Genomic DNA, 23292 nt, shown 5'->3' with positions numbered 1-23292 from the left:
AATCCCTGATGATCTGAGATTGCGAATTGTAATTGGACTTATATGTGCCTCCAAAAAAAAATCTTAAGTTCAGCTTCCAAACAGGACAGCACAGGCACGTACGTAGACCTCGATCTTTCATTCAATTCTCACCGTACCCCTTCCAAAAGTGTTTAACTTGCTCGGAGGGCTATTTCTTGGGATAACACGTCTGACCAAGGACCGGTGACACTACTACACAAATGGTTTTCCGAGACACCACCATTTAATTAACGGAGGAGGGCACACTGGGCGGGCACCTTCGTTAATAAGTGGCAGGGCCGCTAGCCGAGCACCCGTTAATCGCCTATTAACCAGGATAGTCAAAGTGTCCGCCTCCGTTAATAGATTAATCGAGACGGTCAAAGCATCCGCCTTTGTTAATCGCCTATTAACCGAGACGATCAAAGCGTTCGCCTCCGTTAATAGATTAACCGAGGCGGTCAAAGCATCCGCCTCCGTAGGTTTGCATTAACGTAGACCTTTCGTCAGCCTCGGTTAAACGAAAATGACCGCCTCGGTTAAGTTTTCTATATAGTAGTGTGAGAGGCTTAGATGACGAGCTAATTAACTCTCACTTCTTAAGGAGTAAAAAAGAATTGTGTGAACAGAAAAGACACGTCGATTTTCACATTTTTTTCCGAAAAGGCAGTGACAAGAGCATGTCGGACATATATTAATAGAGAAGGAACCAGATACAATAAAAAAGAAAAAGAAAAACTCAACACTCATGAAGGTGACAACAAGGCCACCACCAAATAAAACACCGACGAAACCACCAACGCAACCACTACCAAACGCCACCTTGTACGGCACAGGAAACAAGCATTGAAGCAGGAAAGGGGGAGGAGGTTTCTGCAACGAATCCTCCAAAGAGGGGGAACGACGCTGATCGGACAACCAAGGTTTTTCAACCAAACTCCCACAGGGGCGGGGTGCTCATAGCAATGCCTCCAACGAGGGAAATGTCGCCGATTTTCACATTAATTATTGTAGATTATTGTTCTCCATCTTAAAAAAAACAAAGTCTGGAATTTCACTTCCATTAGCAACGGTAAAAATTATTAGGGCCAGTGCTTGTTGCCAAAGCAAGCACAAGCAACGCTCACACCAGCACCGCCGGTGCAACAGAAAGGCGTCAAGCGTCATATTGTTTTTTGGGGGTGTGGCCCCTCCAAGGTGGGGGCATGACCCTACCTGAAAAATTCTAGTACTATGCAGATCACATCGAATCACATCGCTCTAGTGCCAAAGAGCCACACACACACTCTCACATGCAGTGTGTCTTTCTTTTGCACACATTACAGATTTGCATCCTGCAGGTGAGGTACATCTTGTAGATTCTTTCTTTCTTTGGTGCTGCAGTGGAGGTGACGTCATCCAAAAAGAATGTCCCTGTGCCCTTAAATCCGGCTTGATCCGCTTCTTTTTTTTATCCGGAATAATGTTTTTCTTTCACAAATTTCTCTAAATTCATCCAGATTCCTCCAAAATTCCTCCAAGCGAACGGGGCCAATGTTGGGCAGCACTCGGGCTAGCCTGGCCACCACCTCAAACTTTAGTGCAGAAATATGCTTCAAAAGTGTTTTTGTGTTTTCACAACTAATTAAATCGCTAGCATTAACAAGTAGTAGGTTAATCATAAATTCAGAAATATACTATCCACAATGGTGGACCTTTTTTTTCATTTTTCCCCTGATAAAAGAAAATTATGACCAGGGTTTTCAATTTTGGTATTGCAAAAATTTCGGTCACCACCGAAACTACCGAATTTCGCGAAATTCGGCCGAAATTTCGGCGAAATTTTTTTAGAGACTAGCACATGAAGTATGCTTTTTCTAAAAAAACATTTAAATCTAAACAAATATAAGTATGATTTATGACTGCACATCTATTGAATACAAAAATATGCAATATAAACAATAAAAAATTGAGTCTAAAGTTATATAACACATGTATTAGTGTATTACAAAATTTCGGATTTTTCTTTCGGCCACCACCGAAATTACCGAATTTCGCGAAATTTCGCCGAAATTTTGAACCCTGATTATGACCCTTTGTGTCTATGTAAATTTGTTAAAAAAAAGTTTTGAAAAAATCGTACCAATTGCGAAACTAGACAGCTCATGAAGCCTTCTATGCTGCGTCTCCACGAAATTTATATATATAGCACGTGTAGCTAGGAAACGCCTCCTAAGCGTGTGTTTGCACGTCTGGAGTGGGTATAACCGTATAAGCATGATTGATGTGTGTTGTACGTGCGTATTATTTAACGTACTCTCTTTTAGTAGGGAAAAAACAGAAAGTTGTCAATAACAGGTAAAGCTAGCTGCCTTGGAGCCAAGCAGCAGCAAGCTAGAGGCCACCAACAGGTGAAAGATACGCATGGATACCTCATTACCTTGCACTCGAAGAAAGGCACCTAAAGCCTTGCTTTGCCACATCAAGGTGAGAGGGAAATGCATCGTCTTTATCCAACTCGCAACGGAACCAGGCTCTTTTGTTAATAACCAGAGGGTGTAGCAGAAGCAGAGGGCACTAGCGCTAAGCATGGGATGCATAGAGAGGCAGCCAACCCACTTGCCGCCCGCTTTATTCGCCCTCACAATGACAAGAGAGAGACCCGAAAAGGATACCAATATATCATGGCAGCCAGCCGGTCTGGTAATGCGGTGTAGGAGTACGTACAATCTAGGCCTACTCTGCGTTCTCGCCGTGGCGGTCCTAGATTTCAGACCTCTCGCCCGGGGCCAGGCGTCAAAAAGCTTCTTCCACGCGCCTCGATCCCCCGCACAACAGATTCCTCCGGGCGGCCACACGGAGGTCGACACGACGACGGAATCCACTCGATGGCCTGGGAGAGATTCGTCCCAGCGACCACTGAGCACTGATCAGCAGAAGCAGATACTGCTGCGTCGTTCTCTTCTCCCGGTGCTCCTGCATGGCTGCAGGCGAAGGCAGCTATGGATGGCTAGCCTTGGTTTCCTCGATTATTTCTGTCATGTGTTGAGCTGTTACAGGCTTTACAATACAATTATTGTTACACACGACACCTTGCTTGCATGCGCTGCACCTGCACGGAATACGGATGGTGAATCGTCCCACGCTCGTCGCAATCGCGACTGCAATGGTGTGCTCCTACTCCTATCCTACTCGGGTGCCCGGCGGCAGGGGCATGCGGCTTTCTTTCTTTCTTTCGTTTCGTGCGCCTGCTTCAGTTCCAGATGACGTTTGACGCGACGCTGGGCCTGGGCGTGAGGCTGAGGCCCCTGCCGTGGCGGCAATTGAGGAGGCATGGTTGCCTGCGCCGCGCGCGCTCCCATTGGAGGAGCTACAGCTACCGATACCTAGCTCGAGTAGCTTCGTAATTGCCCAAATGGATCGTTCCTAGTGCAGTCGTGCGTGCTGCGGTGCTGGTGCTGGTGCTGGTCATTCGGCCGCCCCGCTTTCTCGCTCCTCCTTCGCATGCGTTGACGGGCACAAGGCGAGCAATCATTTGCAGGAGGGAAAGAAGCGTGACATGAGAGCTCCGAAGGAATCATGCCGGGATGGAAAGACAAACGACTGAACTGGAATTTGCGAGCTGCGCGGCACCTCAATGCAGTGGCAGAAAGCATACTCCATCGGCATAGCAGATAGCATCGTTCGGTGAACACACGATTAATGTACACGCATGTAACACCTCATCAGAGACAAATGGCGCAAACATATCGTGCAATTTCGAGACGTTGCCAATAATACTCCACTAAACTAGAATGGGCATCAAACAGTTAAATTGTGATCAAATACCCCCACATGGCGTCGAAACAGTATGCACATGTAAACTATGCAAGTACCACCACGATATCCATACTCGGATAATATATGTGCGCACGCTACATTGCTACAACACAATCTTCCAAACGACCTGCACTCGTTGCCAGATTATGTTATATATGTACATGCGCGGAGTATCTGTGCTCTCCAGGTACAGCCAACTGCCAGCTTTACCGAGCACCGTAGTAACTAAAGCCATTCGGACCGTCAGAAAAATAGCTCCTTCAAGGCATTGCTATCTCCCATCAGTGGTAGAATTGTCTTATTTTCAGATTAGGGTGGTGGAAGCAATTATCGATCAAGCTGTGTTAACCTCCCCGAAATTCCTTCACTGTTAATCTGATCTGTTAGGCGGTTAAATAGAGAGAAGCATTGCCCTGCCAAAAAGCTCAGGACAAATAGCTCACACAGCAAACCTATCTTCTCCTGCCATAACTGTGATAGAAACCACAAGAACCCGTGATGTGGTGCCGCTGTCGACCACCTCCCATCAGGACAAATGGCTCACACAGCAAACTTATCTTCTCCTGCCATAACTGTGATAGAAACCACCAGAACCCGCGATGTGGTGCCGTTGTCGACCACCTCCTCGTGTTGAACCATCCCAGCTGCCCCGGCCACCTGATCTGATACTGCTGGTATTGGTAGCTCCTTGACCCCAGTTCCCCATTTGTGATGCTCCATTCAGTTCTTCCTCCTCCCTCTCATTGTATTCGAGGATCCTCCGCTTAATGCTCTGCTTCTCCTCAAGCTCAGCAGCTTCCTGCTGCTTCGTGCTTTGCACGATTGAACTATCAGCGGGAATTAGCATTTGTCTTGTCTGTTGTTTGTGTCCTTTCTTCATTAGCACCTTAACGCGTACCTTGCTGCTACTCCCAGCATTGCCACCCTCTTCATCTACTGTTTCTTCTCCACTCTCAGATTCTGTGGCCCTCGAGTCTTTTGAACCCTCAAGCACATTCATCGGTACCATCATATTCAATGGGAGCCTTGAACGGGCCTCTGATTTGCGTGACTCCAAGCTCTCCTGAAGAAGTGCCTTGAGCTCTCGATCAAAGTCTTCTTGCTCCTTAGGATCAACCTTCATGATTTTCTGTCTAACCTCAACATTTTCATCTTCATCAGAACCAACAGGAATGCCATCATCTTCATCGTCGCCTTCATTATCTGAGCCATCATTTGATTTATCCTCAGATAATATATCTTCCTCTTCTTCCCGTCCATCAATGCTGCCACTATCTGAATAGCTCTCACTATCTGCTACTTCATGATCCTTGCCATTTTCCTCAATTCCATTTGCAGTGCTTTCACCATTCACAGATGGACCAGCATCTCGTGGCTGTCTTTTCTGAGATTCATTGTCCGAGTGTCTTTCATTTTCGACCTTTTCTACTGGGGCTGAACGTTCATTTTCTTCAAGCTCAACTAACGCGGCAACAAGTTCCTCAATTGACGAATACCTACACATGTTTGGTCGTAGCTCGCCAAATAAATCCTGCAAGAACACATAAAATATGTCCTCAATCCTCAAAAAATCATACATGTATTCAGAGTCATGAAACAATTCAACATTCAAGTGTACAGTACTATGATTCTCTTTGAACTTCATGTAAACATAATTGCAGCAATATGATTTACCAATAGCTGATAGGAATATTGCCTCGACCAAATGTAGCATGCTGGTCTGAGAGTACATTGTGGGGTTGTTGCCAGACGTGTAGCCAGTATATTACTGGAGCACTGATTGTCTGCCTTGTGATTTGTGAACCAAAGTCAGGCACTAAACGTCATACACTTTCATTTGTCTATCGTCATTTACACTTTATTAGGCTTTCCATTAGCAAATTAAATGCTGCTGCCTAAGCACACTAGGTCAACCAGGAGTAAGATAAATCTTATTTGAAATAAAGGGATCTGGTCCCATTGATAGGAATAGGAAAAAGTCTGCACGATCTGATCAAGGCATGAATCATTATGATTGTAGCCCACCACCACACCAAAAAAGGGTCCTGGATGTCCAATGTTTAATTATACATAGGTAAGCAAATTATTGGATAAACGTCAGATACAAATCGGTTCATTGCCTCATACTCAGAACGTAAAACCTACCAAAAAAGCATTCTTGATCGCTCACAACATAGATTTAACTACATGCATCATACAGCTTCTAAATTGGTTCGACTTCACGATTCAGTCTGTAACATAGAAGTTTTATGTATGTATTCACGCATGTCTGCAAGTTGTATACAAAAAGAACTAACCTGAATGTCAAACTCTATGTCGAGTGGTAAGGGCCCTTTGCTAATAATGTATCTTTGAAAGTGTAGCAAGAATTTGTCGAGCTTCCTTTTTGAAGATCCCTTACTGAAATAGTGACCACAGCTCTGTAAAAGTGTGATGATCAACCTGATTCTGAAGCAATCTTCTGGTGGATCCAACACATCTTGCTGCATAAGTGAAAGGGAAAATGTTCAATGAGAAATAGGGATGCAAGTGGGTACTCAATGGTGTTTTTGGGTCAGCTAACTAATTACGGTCAAATGCCACTCTGGTTCATTTTTTCACTCCCCTCAAACTACGGAAATGCCATTCTAGTTCATTTGATTCAAATTTTTGGGTCGACCTGATGACCCAAAATAGTTTGAACTTGCATGCCTAATGAGAACAAATGATGGATCTACACATTGTGATCAATCGTCCTCAAACATAAGCTTCCATTTATTACAAAATATGAAAGAGGCTGGCTTGACATATATAGTCATAAGCTTTGTGGTAATTCTTTAGTGCCACATACACCCTCCGTCCCAAAATAAATCAACGGAGGGAGTAGTGTGTAAGGAGGTATGATGTCAGAAAATGAATTTGGTAATAGCAATGGTCCTTAAATCATTGTTGAATGATGGAATTACTTACTTCAGGAGTTCCATGACCAAACACAATGATAAGGTACAGTGTATCAAAAACAACTGATGAATCTATATGCTTGTAGCTGTATAGCTCTCCAAGGAACCGCATGTGGGCAAGCCGCCTTTGTTGCATCCCATAGTCATTCAACTCCAATCCAACCCTTATCTCTTCTAAAACCTAAATCAAAATAAAAAAAAATAAACATATAACTTGGATGTCAACTAGTTATATCACCAGAGTAACAGCTGGATAACTGAAAACTGCTAGTTAATTAATGTGGTACAATTTCATTTTATGGTGACTACAACAGAAAAAGAAAAAAGAACAGACTCCAACAAATATTAAAAAAAATGCTCCTTTTTCCTTCCTTTATTTATGCAGTAAACTAAGGGAACTAACCTCATCTACCACTGCGACAGCAAAGTCATCATGATAACGGCTGAGACTAGCAGTGAGAAGAGCAATCAGATGAACTTGGCTGTACTTTCCTTTGTGAACCTTTAGAAAGCACTTCAGAAGGAATTGTTGACATTCTGCCCAAGGTAACTTGCGTAGTTGGCGCAAAACATGTTCAACACTTGATTTGTCAAGATCTGAGAAAAGCAACTTTCTTATGTACTACACAGGAAAAGGAGGGAGAATAGTTAATTGTTACATTTTTGTAGACAAGGCACAATAGTAGAACATATAACAAAGAATAAATGGAAATCTTACTTGATGCAAAGGTGGCCGAACTTTTGATATCCGTGCAGATCTTTCAGGCGGTTTACAAAGGTAGTAGGCGTTTTCTACAAGTGTACTGTGGCGTGGATCCAAATTCTTGACATTTTTCAATCTCATCAGTATCTCCAGCATGTTAGCCATGCGAATCGTAGTTTCAGGTGAGCGATACAAAAAACGGCCACAAGTCTCGAGAAGGTTGCAAGCCACATCAATATTATGATGACTGAAATCATCAAGGCAGGCCTGCAAAATATATAGAAAACAAATATTTGTTACCAAAGTAGCACATGTAAGGTAGAAATTACTAATTCTGAGCTTAATAAACGCATACCTTCAAACAGCTAAAAACAAGAGCTGGAGGGGCCATTTTGAACTTGCACAACTCCCCGATAAACCGTATATTTTTTATTTTTGTTTCAATGTTGATCTGATCCTGAAAGGTAACAGGGCAAAGAGAAAAGTTAGTCCAGTAAATACAAAATATATGAGACAAAATAACTTCTGCCCCCCTCCACTTCAAGTCCAACTTCCTAGGAGGATTTGTAGCAACTAGTGTTGTCATGCATTTCATGTTTATATTGATGTTATTAATGCAACTTGCATTCCAGAGCAAACAATAAATACTAGATACTGTCAAGGCTTAGAAGCAATATTTATGATAAGATAATAGGAACTGAGCACAAACAACATCAAGCAACAAAGAGTTATGAGTATACCTTCTTATTTATTAAAAAGTTGAACTCCTCTTCAAGCATAGACAGAAGCATACTTGGAACATCTTTCATACAAGTTGATAGTGTCGCAACCAAACGAGAATAGTAAGGCAACAGTTCCAGTGAAGTCCTATTAACATTGAATAAGGCACGCACAAGTTTCTTCCGATTTGCTTTAGAATTTAGGTAGCAAAACTCAACCTGGGGAAATCAAAAGTAGCTTGATTATGACAATCAGTCTAAAATAAAGAGGACAGAAATTATAAGATGGGTGAATACCGTCAATTGATCAATGAGATCACGACTGACACATCCCGGCAGCCTCTGCAGGAGGTTATCCAGATTTGCACCATCCAAGGCTCTTCCTTTCTCCTTCTCTCTTTCATTTTTCTTATCCAGATCCTTATCCTTGGATTTTTCCTTTTCTCCATCCTTTCCCTTCTCTTTATCTTTGTCTTCACTCTCTTTCACTACATCATCTACTTTAACTTCTAGTTGATGTTCAGTGGCAGAATTTTGAACACTGTCATGTAGTTCAGTCTCTTGTTCTGAAGTGGACTCCTTCATAACAAAATTCAAAAACAATTTAGTGGCAAACCCAAAAATAAAAATAAAAGAAAATAGCTAGTGAATGCATATTTAGATGAATAAATTTCTCCTGCCTTCTCTCACTCAGAAGCAAAGGGCGCAAACCATGTTGATGCCAGATGTAAAAATTTATTGGAACATGTTTTATTAGTCAAAAGGTGAACATTCTACCATTCATGAATACATTTTATGCATCACATAAATTGGGAGCTAAACATGGTGCGGATAGCCGGATACAGTGAGGGACTAGGGGGAGCCCTGTCCCCCTTATGATTGATTTATACTTATCTAATTAGTACCAAATAACTCATACATAGTATGATAGTAACAAAAACTTATTTGGCACCCACCAAGTTCTAATCCTTGCTGTTTGGTCCCTTGGAATTATTTGGCTCTGACCATGACCCGCACCACATTGTTGGGATTTTATCAAAACTGACCTAGTTGCTCTCTTCCAAGATTTTTATAATATGAAGTTGGATATTGGCAGATTTAACTATGGTATTATCACTCTCCTGCCTAAGGTGAAAGAAGCTAATAGCATAAAACAATACAGGCCTATTTGCCTGCTCAATGTTATTTACAAATATTCACGAAAGCTCTGATGCTTAGGTTGGATAAAGTCATGGGAAGAATCATTAAGACTATCTCCAACGACGGGAACGTAAAACAGAGACCCATTCTACGATTTACGTCGCCTATAGTAAAAGGGTAGCACACCCAAATCTTTCATTCTCCAACGGCGACCGCAAAAAAAAAAAACGCGAGCGAGCAGGCGGCGGCGGGGGGCGGAGCGAGCGAGCGAGCGCGCCGGCTGGGCGAGCGGCGGGGGCTGGGTGGAGCTCGAGAGCGAACCAGATCTGGACGGGGAAGCAGCAGGCCTCGCCGCCGGCGCCTGGGCGGAGCTCGAGGCCATGGTCGCCGGGAGCAGCGGTGGCCTGGGCGAGCAGCAGCGCACCTGGGCGAGAGGGGGCGGCGCGCCTCGCGCGGATCTGGGCGAGCGGCGCGCATGGCGGAGGCGGCATACCTGGTCTTCGCGGGGACGGCGCGCATGGCGGCGGCGGCGCTCCTGGGTGAGTGGCAGCGGCGGCGGGCTGGCGAGCGGCTTTGGGTGCTCGGTTTTGCACGGCAGGGAGGGCAGAGAAGCGGCTTTGGGTGGCTCCCTCTCCCCTTCCGGTCAGCTGCCTCGACGTCCGCGCAGATGGCCCCCGCGCGGAGCTTCCAGGGGCAGGCGCGCCTCGCCGTCGTCGTTCGCTACAGTTTTGCGTCATGGAGAATGAGGGCGCTTTTTTGCCTACCGATTCACGTGGTACGCAAAATGGCTGGCTGGTTTGCGTCCTCCGTTGGAGCGTATTTTCGGGACGCAAATCACTGTACATAGCGCATTTTGCGTTTGGGTCGCTCTTTGCGTCCACCGTTGGAGACAGTCTAATAAGAGTCAGTCTGGCTTTCTGAAAAATAGGAACATTATGGATGGTATTATGGCATTACATGAGATTTTGCATGATACTAGAATAAAAAAGAAGGATGGGCTGGTCCTAAAATTAGATTTTGAAAAGGTTTATGACAAGCTAAACTGGGACTTCTTCTTTGAATGTCTCAGACAGAGAGGGTTTGGTGCTAAATGGTGTGAATGGATTAAGATGGTGATGAGTTCTGGAACTGTCAGTGTTAAAGTAAATAATACCATTGGAAGCTATTTTAAATCTGGTAGGGGTGTGAGACAAGGAGATCCTTTGTCTCCTTTTCTTTTCAATATTGCTGCTGACACTCTAGCTAAAATGATATCTTTGGCTCAGAAAAATAAGTTGATTCAAGGCCTAGTGCCAGACTATATTGAAGATGGAGTGGCTATTCTGCAGTATGCTGATGACACAATTCTGTGTCTCCAGGATGATAGGGAGCAAGCCTCAAATTTAAAGCTTCTTCTCTACCTGTATGAGGCCATGTCTGGCTTGAAAATTAATTTTTCTAAAAGTGAGGTTATCATGGTAAGTCAAGATGATAATAAGATTCTTGAATACTCGAACATGTTTAACTGTGCTATAGGGGGCTGGCCCATTAAGTATCTTGGAGTCCCTGTGGCTGGATCCAGGTTACATGTTGCTGACTGGATGCCTATCTGTGAAAAATTGTTGAAAAGACTTAATGGTTGGAAAGGTAGCTCTCTGAGTTTGGGTGGTAGGTTGGTTTTGATTAATTCATGTTTGAGTAATTTGCCAATCTATGCAATGTCCATGTACTGGTTGCCTGTGTCAACCTTAACTAAGATGGATTCAGTTAGGAAAAGATTTTTCTGGCAGGGGGGGAACATGAAAAAGAAATATCATTTGGTCAAATGGACCAAGATAACCAAGCCAAAGGAGAAAGGTGGCTTAGGGGTTAAAGATTTAAGAAAAATGAATATAAGTCTACTATGCAAATGGTGGTGGAAAATTGAGAATGGGTCTCGAATTTGACAGGAGATTGTCTCTAAGAAGTATTTGAGAAAAGGGATTATTGCTCAGCTAAAGAAGAAGAATAAAAACTCCCCTGTGTGGAATGATCTATTGAAAGTAAGACACATATACCTGAAGGGTAGATCTATGGTAGTGGGGAATGGAAAGTCAGCCAGCTTTTGGCATGATCGTTGGTGTGGATTGGTCTCCTTGGCAGACAAATTCCCACAACTTTATGTTATTAATAAAGAGCAAGAGGCTACTGTTGAAACTATGAAACAGAAAAGGTGGCACCTCACTTTTAGAAGATGGTTACATGAAGATTTGCAAAATCAGCTGAGGTGTTTACACGATATTTTGATTAGTTGTGGTACAAATGAGAAAAAAGATAGAGCTAAATGGGATTTGGAAAAATCTGGAGTTTTCTCTGTTAGATCAACTTATAAACTTCTTTGCAAATATGATTATGGTCACAATTTCAAGAGAATCTGGAAGGCTAATATGCCCTTGAAAATTAAAATCTTCATGTGGTTAGTGTCCCAGGATGCCATTCTAACTAAAGACAACCTGTGTAAAAGGAAATGGAAAGGAAACAAAAAGTGTGCCTTTTGTTCAGAAATAGAAACTGGAAATCATCTTTTCTTTGGGTGTCTGACGGCTAAATACATCTGGAGCTTGCTGGCCTATTCTCTTGGGTCAGATTGTAGGCCTGGGAGTTTGGAGCAATACTGGGTTTGGATTCATAACATCCATCCGCAGGGGGCCCCAATGCATGCTGTGGGGGTATCTGCTGTTTGCTGGGCAATTTGGCGTATCAGAAATACAGTTTGCTTTGATAACAAAAGAATCAAATCTCCTACTGAGATTGTCTGTATGATGTGTTCTTTTCTTACATACTGGGCAGGTATGCTGAAGGATGGCTTGAAGCAGCAGGTGATACAAGGGGCGGATGCTGTGAAGATGGCGGCTCTATCGTTTCACAAGCAGGATGGACAGTCTCGCTCCGTCAATGGGATCCCATATGCTGGCTGAGTGCCATGCTCGAGTTAGGCGTAGCTTTTGCATCTTTTCAGGCTATATGCCTTGTATGGAACCCGTTTAAACTTGTGGGGCCGTTTCTGCTGGTGTTTCTCTCTTAAGCCTGTTTAGTAGTGGTAGTGAGTATCCTTGCCCAGGTTCCCTCTGTGATCATGGGCATGGATCCGTCGTCTTGATAGTGATCGGGTAGAATGGTTCTTAAAACAGTGACTATTGTAATTTCATTGCCTTGGTAATGACATTCGGTTTTACCGTTGTGGAAAAAATGACCCGCACCACATAAATCTTTGTTGTGAAGCAAAACTACCATTCCGGGCAATCTAAGAGAGTAATTCACCACATCATCATACACAAGGGTGACACCTCATGTCTCAGACTTGCCCCATTAGTAATATCCTAGGCAGACAGAGAACAAGGAAAGAATCTAACAGGTGGGCCCCGAAATTTCATGCCTGGCGCTGGATAAATGTGTTCTAAACTAGACTCTTTGTATTTAAAATTTTAATAGAGTTTCAATGTATTTATGAACATAGGCCTAGATTCGCTGTTCAATGCAGTTCCTCTTTTAGCTAGAAGAGCGTCTCTTTGAGACTGCCATATCAATAAAAGTTGAAGATTCTGTGGGATCACATCAAATCAACTTAATAGCCAACCCACATCTCTTAACACACTTAAAAGCTTATAAAAAGGCTAAGATACTAAGAGACAGGAGCATTGTGCATGTCCTTAAGGCATGGGGGCAGTCTTTCCCCCAGTGGTTGAGTTTCTTTTGTGCATGCCCTTGAAAGACCACCTTGCAGTCCAAAAGAAACAAGCCAGGGGATATTCTAAGTAAACCCAACAAAAGATATACAAGGAACCCATCAGTGTCCAAAATGTTGCAAGCAAAAATAATCAGAGTGAAATCCAAGTTTATAAAGACGAAATTGCAATAGAACCCTCTTACATATACATTAAAGACATGATGCTTGAAGAATGGACTACTTTAAAGATTCAGAGTCTTACACTAGATTGCTCACGGCCCTTGGCATGTTGCTCATTCGACTTTGGCTCAACCTCTCCCAGTAATACAGCCGGCACAAATGCTCTGCTCAAAAATATATATATAATTTCAAAAGGATAATAAAAGAAAGCTAAAGAATGTAACAGATATTGGCAACTTAGTGAAAATTAAACCTGAGATCAGGTAAAGATTCATAAAAAGCTTTGGTATCTTCATCATCCCAGATAGGTTCCAATGCAGATGATTCTTTTCCAGAAGAAGGCAAGGCATCGGTTCCTGTAGTAACTCTTGTTGTATTTCCATCATCTGGCATCACTGGAGGCTGCATGTCAAGAGATTCAGCCAACCTGCAAAAGAACACGTTAAGACAGCCAAGAATCATACAGAAAAAAAAAAGATGGAATGATAACTGACATGTTAACAGACAATTATCAACAAATGCTCACGTCGTGATAAAATTAATGGCCAGTTTGTGGTTGCTGCACCATGCTGTCACATGTAATTAAGAAATCACACTAATTACTAATGCAGGTTGAAGGCGTGGATGGAACTTAGTAGGATGGTACACCAATACTACCTATACCATGTCTACTTTAATATACCCAATTGATGTTGCATCCTGACTGAGGTATGGAAGAATGTGACTTTTCATGTAAGTAAATTGCTTATATTATTATTTTTTATTTAAAGAGTGCATCTTATTTTTAATTTTAAAGAAGGGCTGGTCCAAGGGAGACAAGAAAAATTCAGGTAGTAAGTTCTAAGGTCCACGTCCATGTCTGTGCTCCTCCAATTCATCATCAGCCCCACACAAACAAAACACCAGATGCCATTACGCTCAATCCAAAATTGGCAGAACTACATGATGTTCAATATATATATATATATATATAATAAAAAAAACTAGAGCATGGTAGCTTTCTGCTGAAATGGACCAATAAATACTCACGAGGATACACCACGTAGTAACTGATCAAAAGACTTCCTGAGTTTCTCATATGAGGCTGTGTTCTCATCACTTAGTTCACCTTTGGCACTTAAAACTTTTGCATTCTCTGCCTCCATTAGACGAAGAGACTAGGTACAAAGAAGAGTTTAGTTTATGATATAATAAACTCAAATTACAACAAACAAGAGTGTCCAAACTAACAAAGAAAAGGAGTTACCGCGTGTTCTGATTGTAGTAGTTCAGCTACAGCATCATAGTAAGAGTTCAAGGCTTTCTTAAAGAACTTCTTCTGCCCAGCAGTAACATTTAGGTCCTTAAAGAACTGCACAGATTCAACATTGTTGGCAAATCAATTGATGTAGACAGATGCCACATGTAGTGAATAAATTAACAGGAATTCCACCAAATGACCAAGACATATCTGTTGGCAACACTTGACAGCATGCTATATTTGGTCTGTGCTCACTGCTCAGCACAGTACCTAGTAGCAGAATGGTTATCAGAGTCATGATTTTTATGCATGCAGGTTTCTCACGTGCTTCGGCCCTAGCCAGATGGGCATCAGGAGTCAATGACACTTCCTGAAGTGAATTGAACTGAAAATCTACTTTTTCAGTTCACTTTCTACTTTCTACTTCATTGGTTAACTTTGGCACTTCGCCCTGTGTGTGGTGGTGGTGGTGGTGGTGGCGGTGGCGGTGGTGGTGGTGGTGGGTGGGGGGGGGACTTCGTTGCTTGGGTTATGCATTCAACAAAGAGCAGCTAGATCTACTATTGCAGTTGAATTGTGTGTTCAGTATTTTTTTTTTCTAAGGCCTTCTATAACTTGAACAAATAAGGTTGATACATAAGCTTATCTTACCTCATCATAAGCTTCTTGACCATGAGATTGTAGCCCTAAAAAAACCTTCCCTTGACGAGCAAAGGTAGATAGAAGAGACAAGTTTGTTTGAGTTCCTTCACGGTCCTTCAAATGTTCCGCTGATGTAAGATCTTTTATAATATTTACAAATATGCTAGCATCTTCGACAATTCCAACAAAATACAGTTCAATCAAAAGTTTCAATGTGCTTCTCTTCTTCATGGCTCTCGAATTTTTATCTGCATCCAAATCATCTCCAGATTTTCCAGGAAAGAAGACCTTCAGTAGACCTTGTATAAGACAAGGAGAGAAGTCCTTGTATCTTTGATGAAGGAGCGAGCAAACCTACATTAGAGTAAATCCACATAGAATAAATTCATGAGTTAACACCTTCATCGTTAATAACTAAATCTCAAAGTAAAGTGATGATGGTTAAGCTGCAGCGGCAAGACTATGGGCCTGTTTGTTTCAGCTTTTTGCAGGCTTCTGCCAGCCAGAAGCCAGAAGCCAGAAGCTGAAACAAACAGCCTAGCTGTTGAGCTAGCTTTGGAAAAGCTGGAAAGCTGGCTTCTGAGGAAATGAACTAATAAAAGCTGAAAAACACGTTCTGATTAGCTTTTCTTGCTTTTGGTGTGCTGAGAAGCTAAAAAATTATTACAAACGCCAATAGCAAACAGGTAACAATCAGAACCAGAAGCCCAAAAGCTGCAGCTCAAACAAATATAGGAATAGAGGACAAACTTTCTATTAAAAACTCTGCCCAATCACACCAGTGGCTACCCCACTAACCAGTGAATCAAACATTCCAGGAAGCCAGCAGCAGCTGGTTACCATAGTTATGCTACAGCATATGTCAAAATGGTTGGTACCAAACATACAATAACACAGAAATAATTCCAAAGGTAATCACTAATATGGTATGAGGAACAAGATGATAGCAAGCACTGTATGTGCAGACCAGCAGATTCCCCACTAGTCATCGGGCTTCTCCCATTGAAAAAGAAGCTCTTGTTGAACCCAATTTGGCGAACTGATACTTTATTGCACCAGCCAACTGATCACAGCCAACCAAGTTGAACTCCTAGGGATAACCTTGCTAATATTAACCGACTGAGGTGATGCATGCACCTAAGTATAATTTTGGTAATATTGATAACCTTCTTAATACTAACCAACTGAGGTGATGCACACATTGTTTCCATAACAACCACTGAGGATAATGAGCATACTTCATTATGTAGCTCAGATATTTCACACAGAGGAAAGATCTTGCACATGTAAAGTGAAGGGACCAACAGCATAAGCATGTCTATCAGAAATTGGCACTTTTGCATAAAGCGTAACCACTGCTATTGCAAATTACCTGAACAGCAGCTTGTATATCAGCGGAGCGAAGTTTGGCCTCACAAATATAAGAAACTGCTTCGCTGACAAATTTGCTCAAATTCACACTTTTCAACTCATCCATTAGCCCATCCTTCTGTTCATCATTTATTGTCTTCAACTTCTTTATAACTGTTGTATTTCGCTTGATACTGGAGTCGAGGGTTCTCAGGTAGTTTGCATCTGGAATTAGTGAATCGTCACAAAGGTCAAAAAAACAGAATTAGGTGCTGCTAGTCAAGATAAGAAATTGTATACTCTTACAAAATATGAATCATATCCACCAATGAAAAAGAAACCAAAATTGCAAAATGGAAGATGACATAAGCAAAATAAGAAAATAATAAAGTATGAAACCATTAAGTAGCTCATCATCACCCATTGTCAAGATTCTAAGAACACATATAAGCAACAGGAACTCTTGTATGTTGTACCTCATCCACAACAAATTGTCAGAGTGGGTTTGTCAAGATTCTAAGAACATATATAAGCAACAGGGACTCTTGTATGTTGTACCTCATCCGCAACAAATTGTCAGAGTGGGTTTTTAGCGGTCAAACAAAAATAGAATTTTAGAAGTGACATGTGAAAGAAAAGGAGCATCTAAGTTAACACACATAAATAAATCTTCCTTGAGATTCTGGGATGAGAAGCTTCAAAATTTGGTTTTCTTTGATTGCAGCCATATTTCTCATCAAATTTCTGGCTGCTACAAACTTCATATACATTTCCATTTGTATAAAACATAGATTTGTTCACTTCCACTCGAAGACAGGTTTTTTAGTTGTAAATTGTTTGTTATGATTGTACCAAAAAATTCTTCCAACACAATTTGAAGCAATTATCCTCAACCATTTTTTTATATCATTGCATAAAATTGTTCCTTATCATTGTACCAAAAAATATACCCCAGCAAATTTTGAAATAATTATCATGTAGCAATTTTTTGACATACAAGTTAAAATAGACAACCCATACTGTCTGCAATATCTAAAACGAGGATTTCATGCAATTCTAGAATATTGTTCCAGTGTAGAAACAAATCCTCCACCTAAAAAGAATAAAAACAAGAATGCTTCCAGCACTTGATTTGAATGATTGCTTGTGCAAGAACGCATTACTTCAACCACAAATATTAGCTCCATCTAGGTATGTCCTAAGTTAAGTTTTTTTTAACTTTTGACAATCGACATACAAAATTTTACTCCTACCTATTCGAGGGAAAAAAATTATATCGACTTACTTCATCATGTAAACTAACTTTATTTTTATACATAACTGTTTCCATTGAAAGTAATATATTTTTTATGGATTCTTGTCAAAGTTTTAAAATTTGACTTAGGAGTTAGGACAAACCTATATTCACTTATACTTGTGATTAGAAGAGGTATATGAAATAAAAATAGTGAAAGAAATAACTACCAGGCCTTTCAGGGTTTAGGTTGCTCCGGCGGAGGGAAGTCTTTTGATCAATTATCTTTTTATATTCTTCAAGGCGGGCCTCCTGCATATATAGAGTAAAAGAATTTCAGGATCAGTGAGCAGGATCCTGATGTTTATGAAACTTGAATTCAATACCCAGACAACTAATGGAAACAGGTATAGGTGACACAAGTTTTAAATTACAAAGGTAAATCCACTCAACCCGCATTCAAGGGTCCAATTTTAAAAAGTTGCCTTAAGATAGGATACTAGAAACTGACAGACAGAAAGAAATTTTCATTCGTGGAGTGCTTTCACATAGACACATGCTCTGACCAGAATAGTTTGTTGATGGAGATAGGTCCAAGATTTGTCTTTGCCCAAGTGGGCAGATAACTGCTACTGGTGACATTTGGTTGGTTAGCTCCATGACTAGAATTCAGAGTATGCAATGGTTACTAGTGTCAATATAGTGCTATGTCCCACACCCCTCTCATCATTCAAGCACTCTAGGCCATAAAATATAAGTTAACCAGCTGCATATAGTTAGGTCAAAGTTTTTTTTTTAGGAGGGGTTAATCAACGTTAACCAGTGTTCCCAATTGAATCCACAAGCCTTTATTATGGCAGGTCTATCAAATGCCCAACTGATTCTAGGCATGGGCGCATGGTAAATAAAATCCCAATCCTCTTCCTAACTAATTTTTAGCCCTATCAGTGCCAGGATCTACCAATGAAATAAGATTAGATGGGACTAATTTACCAATATCATTAGGTGGACAAAATTACAAGGCAGAACGGTAGGATAACCATCAACAGTAAAATTGTGAGCTATCAATGACAATAAACATCATTTATCCATGAAATATTTAATAAAGGAGTAGAGGTCTCAATTTACCTCATCGTCCTGTTTGCTTTGGCGCACATCATCATCTTGCTTGGTATCAGTTCGGTTCTCACTCTGAGCATTGTCCATTTTGTTCTTCAGAGCGAAAACCCAGAACTATCCAACACGATATGCACAACCAAAATAACCTCAGTATCTGTTAATGGAAAATAGTAAGCCACGATCACTACAAATAAAGGGTGGAGCCAATAAAGGACATGGGTGTACACATGTATATACCCTATAATTTTTGCAAAAATAAAAAAACGAATTTAATACGCATAATACATGTGTATGCTTGTAATTAGACCAGATCCGAATACAAATAGCCAAATAGCGTAAGTTAGGGTTTGGGTGATTGGTTTCGCACGGCAGGAAGGGCAGATAAGGGGTGGGCATACAGGGTTGGTGCTCCTCGCCGGCGAAGGGCCCGATGAAGACCTGGGCACCTGGCGTGGGGCGGCGTCGGCGGTCACCCAATCGTCGTAACAAGGGAGGGAGAGAGAGAGGGAGCACCCGTGAACTCGAGAAGAGAACGCGGGGGTGAACAGGGAGCACACTTGAACTCGAGTAAGAGAACGCAGGGGTGAACACAGTCGAGTCTGTTTGGGCGTTTGGCAAGGTCCTGTAGAAATTTGGATGGGCAAGAATCGTACCGTTTAGGATCCGCCGCCGCGTCTGCTCGAACTAATCGTACCGCCTCCTCCGGCGAGTCGCGGGTTGGGATGGCCGAGGGTGCGAGGAACGGGAGCTCGGCGGCGACGCTGGTAGGGTGACGGCCGCCGGCGCGAGGAGAGGGAGCTCGGCGGCGGCGCTGGGAGGGGGTCGGCTGCAGCGCGAGGAGAGGGGCGGCGTGGCGAGCACGGTGAAGCGAGGGGCGGCGACGACGAGGCGGGCAGCTGGGGGGCCGGCGTGCGTCCGGCGGGGACGGGGTAGGGGGAGGTTGAAGAATCGAAGGGAGATTTCTCCCACAAGCCACAGCTCCCGGAGACGGACTACGCTTCAGCCTTGAGGGGACAGGGCCAGCATGGAATTTTTTTATTTTTTATTATGTTTTCTATATGTAAAAATGAACTGATTTTTGTAAAATTTCTGCATACTTTTCTGTGAAATTTTTTGTTTTTAAAGGATCCTCAACATTGAAACGATGTCATGTGAGAAATTGGAAGGAACTGTAATCGTGAGTGGAGGGATCAGGTTGATTTTTTTTCCCTAACCTAGGCAAAAGCTCACCTAAGTATAGATTATGAAAAGAGTCGCGCCACCATCGCCCCTTTGATCACTTTTTTTTCATGTGGCAGCCTCACAGTCACAGACGGTAAAGAGGAGCGAGGACCAGGAGCGGATTCAACGGTGGGGAGGGGGGGGGGGGGCTCGAGCCGCCCCCTACCGATATCGGAGCAGTAGAGCCCCCATGAATTTTTAGGCAAAGTTCTATCGTGTAGATAGGGCTGTCGCACTTTTGTTTAGCCTCTCCTAAAAATTTTCCTAGATCCGCCGCTGGCGAGGACATCCCTCCAGCCAACCTCGCCGACTGTCTCCCTCCATCATTCAAGTCTAATGCTTTTTTAGATTTTAGATTAGATTGAGTAAAGCCAATTCCATGGGCTGTCAGATATCATCATTTTCGTGGATTGTTCATCGGATTTTGGGGGATAAGCGAGTTCCTCGTTTGCATCTATGTGTTACCGTCTTGCTAGATTCTGATCTCGCGGCGCCAGATTGATTGCCCCTTGATCATCTTTGACCACGAGGTCACCAGTGTTATTTCAATGTGTTTAGATGAGTCATGGGATATTCGTGTGGTGTTGGATCGTATGGCATTTTCAAGTTATATGCTCCTTTGGCTATCATCAACACTGTTAAGTTCTAGTGAGGTGGAATTAGATAGAAGCCGTGATTTAAAGGTGAAGATTGCTATTGTTGGGCTCTGGATATACGCTAGGGTATATCTTTTTTGTCCAAAGACTTGCGTGTAAATAGGGATTTAATTATGCTACCTTAATAATAAAATCCCTTCTCATTCGAAAAAAAGTAGTCCCAAAACAGGACCTGATGTTTGTGTTCTTTATCCTGGTAGAGTATTGGCCAAAACGTCCAGGCTTGTTGATGAAACTTTTGACTTTATTTTTACTAACAAACACATTCATGTGTTGCAATGGAAATTACATTTTGCGTCTCCCATCTCAAAGAATGCTATTCTCATTTTTCAAAGGAGTCAATGAGCTTAAGATTATAAATATAAATATATACAGAAATACTGATATTTATATACATAATAAGTATTATTAGATGAGTCATGTAATATTTTATCACAAGTCACAATAAAACCTATTTAAAGATTGATATCTTTATAAAAAAACATAATTAAATTTAACATATTTTGATTTAGCCTAAATCTAAAATGACATTTTTTGAGAGACTAAGGGAGAATTTTTTAAATTTAAATAGAGGGCTCGGAGCCGTAGATTTTTGCAGAACGCGTACCGTGGAAAGGGTGCTGGTACAGGATCCCAACAAAAATTTGTGTAGATTTCCAGTTTTTCCAGCTGAAAAACTCCCGTTGTCTTGCATCCGTATATACCGAATTAGTACATCGTATCCCGTTCCTCGTACCTACCTTTTCTCCGTGTGCATACTCCATTTGCTAGCCCCATACGGCATTACCGTAGCATAAGCGCTGCCCATTTTTTTCCAGCACAATAATTCTTGCTGCGTGCCCAGGCCGCTGTCCCTGCACTCGCGTGACGTATGCGTGTACAGAGACATGAATAAGCATCAAGAGGACAAGATTTCATGACGTCCGTATAGCGCATCACTCCTTCCTTCTCAAATTCTCAAGAGGAGTCAAACTATTTCAATTTAACTAGATTTACACAAAATATGACAACATTTATGATTTCTCTAATCTAATGTATACTTAATGTGCATCATAAATATAAATAGGTGTGGCTCTATAAACTCTATTATAGAAAAAAGTTGGTGTTGAAGGTCAATTCTAGGTGTGTTTTACGGAGCACATAAAAAGGTACTTCAGGAACTCTAGATTTTTATGGAGTTATTCGACAATGGAGTTGGTAGAGTAGAGTTGATTTTGGTGGAGTAGAACAATCCTAAACAAAACCTTAATTTAAGAGAAATTTTTTGAGACCACATTTGCAGCAATAGTAAGCGAAGGGAGTTGGGGCCGAGGGCGCTAAAAAGACACCGCCAATCATATCACATAGTTAAGGCAAGTGCACCGTCAAATTGTCACCAGATCAACCAATTCCCTAGACCAGACCAAACCAAAACAACTGCAGAAGCCCATACACAACCGAAGAACAGACGCTTGCTCTGAACTGCAAAATCCAACAAGACAGGAAAAAAGAAAGTCTAAAGACACACGTTGTAGGCTGGCTTTGGCTTATATAGCATGCCAACACGACCAAAACGTAAGCTCACATCGAGCACTTGGGTTACAAACACCGACACCGACTGCCCGTACGACGTTCGTTTCCCGCGCCTGGCATCCCGAGAGCCCTACAAAAAGCCGAAGCCGCGCTGGCTCCATGGACATCCGGTGCTCATCGCAGCACGCGGCTGAAGACGCGCGACACGTCCGACGCGCGGACGGGCTTCACCAGGAAATCCTCTGCCCCTTCCTCCAGGCATCTGATTAGATTAGACACGGAGGGCAAAACAAGAGTTAGATGTGTAGGTATGGGTGCTGCTACGGGTACATCTTTGCTATGACGATGAGGATTGCTTATTACCTGCTGATTCTGGTGGAGACGTTCTCTGAGGACATGATCACCACTGGGATCTGCTTCAGCTTGGATGACTCCTGCATGCATGCACAGATTTTTCATCAGTTAGCGATGTAAAAAGGCTCAGATTTTACATTGCAGAATGGACTAGTCGTCAGATTATTATTACCTTGACCTTCTTGAGGAGCTCGTATCCCGTCATCTCTGGCATCCAGTAATCAGTGATTATCATACTCACGTTCGGCTCCTATACAAATCCCCGTGTAAAAGAACGCCAAATCAAAATCTGAGACAGAGAATTAGTAAAAAAAAAAAACACAGTTAGTATATGACATACCGTGCCTAACAGTTCCAGGGCTCTCTTCCCACTTTCCACCGCCGTCACTGCACGATCACAGGACCAAAACAACTTACATGAAGAACTGAAAATCAAGCAGTAAAGTGCTGAAACCACAAGAGCGCCCGCCCGCCCACAGCTTGCAACGCAACAGTGTCATCACACGCAACACGCACCACGAAACCGGGAGCTCCGGAGGATGGCAGCGATGATGGCGCGGTCGACGGAGCTGTCATCCACCGCGAGGACGTGCGGCATCGCCCCCACGCCCCCATCCCCGCCGGCCGCCGCCACGGCGACCGTTGCTCCACCGACGCTGGCCATCTCAAAGCTCGGTAGTCGCTCCGCTCACACTGCGAATAGCGCGGCGCGTGAGAAGAGCGATCGATCAGCTAGCGCAAGACCCCTGTCGACGCCGCCGCCGTCTTACTACCCAGCCACGGGCCGGCGCCGCGCGCTT

The 23292-nt window shown here is 42.6% G+C and overlaps 2 protein-coding genes across 3 annotated transcripts; both read right to left on the bottom strand.

Annotated features, from left to right (window-relative positions):
• Positions 1-3707: 3707 nt before the first annotated feature.
• LOC136467315 (regulator of nonsense transcripts UPF2-like) lies at positions 3708-19691 on the bottom strand. Of its 2 annotated transcripts, none has more exons than XM_066465966.1 (17): positions 19403-19691; positions 18759-18903; positions 17861-17942; positions 16419-16621; positions 15056-15400; positions 14411-14515; positions 14194-14321; positions 13418-13591; positions 13247-13328; positions 8457-8735; positions 8181-8378; positions 7796-7897; positions 7456-7707; positions 7141-7359; positions 6748-6918; positions 6096-6281; positions 3708-5329 (listed from the first exon to the last, which is right to left on the bottom strand). In XM_066465966.1, exons 2-17 carry the CDS (start codon positions 18834-18836, stop codon positions 4352-4354), a joined length of 3582 nt encoding a protein of 1193 aa, XP_066322063.1. In that variant the 5' UTR covers positions 18837-18903; positions 19403-19691; the 3' UTR covers positions 3708-4351. The 2 variants fall into 2 exon arrangements, with proteins under 2 accessions (XP_066322063.1, XP_066322062.1); XM_066465965.1 differs by having other exon boundaries at positions 8457-8738; positions 19403-19690.
• A 2294-nt stretch (positions 19692-21985) lies between these two features.
• Positions 21986-23244, bottom strand: LOC136463828 (two-component response regulator ORR11-like). The gene is made up of 5 exons (XM_066462811.1): positions 23009-23244; positions 22833-22879; positions 22665-22742; positions 22502-22572; positions 21986-22400 (listed from the first exon to the last, which is right to left on the bottom strand). Exons 1-5 carry the CDS (start codon positions 23154-23156, stop codon positions 22313-22315), a joined length of 432 nt encoding a protein of 143 aa, XP_066318908.1. The 5' UTR covers positions 23157-23244; the 3' UTR covers positions 21986-22312.
• Between the last annotated feature and the right edge of the window lie 48 nt (positions 23245-23292).

The sequence above is a fragment of the Miscanthus floridulus genome, chromosome 7 (genome assembly GCF_019320115.1).
Source record: "Miscanthus floridulus cultivar M001 chromosome 7, ASM1932011v1, whole genome shotgun sequence".
Classification (NCBI taxonomy): Eukaryota; Viridiplantae; Streptophyta; class Magnoliopsida; order Poales; family Poaceae; genus Miscanthus; species Miscanthus floridulus.
The sequence above is the reverse complement of the archived record's forward strand: the minus strand, read 5'-3'. Positions and strand labels throughout refer to the sequence as shown.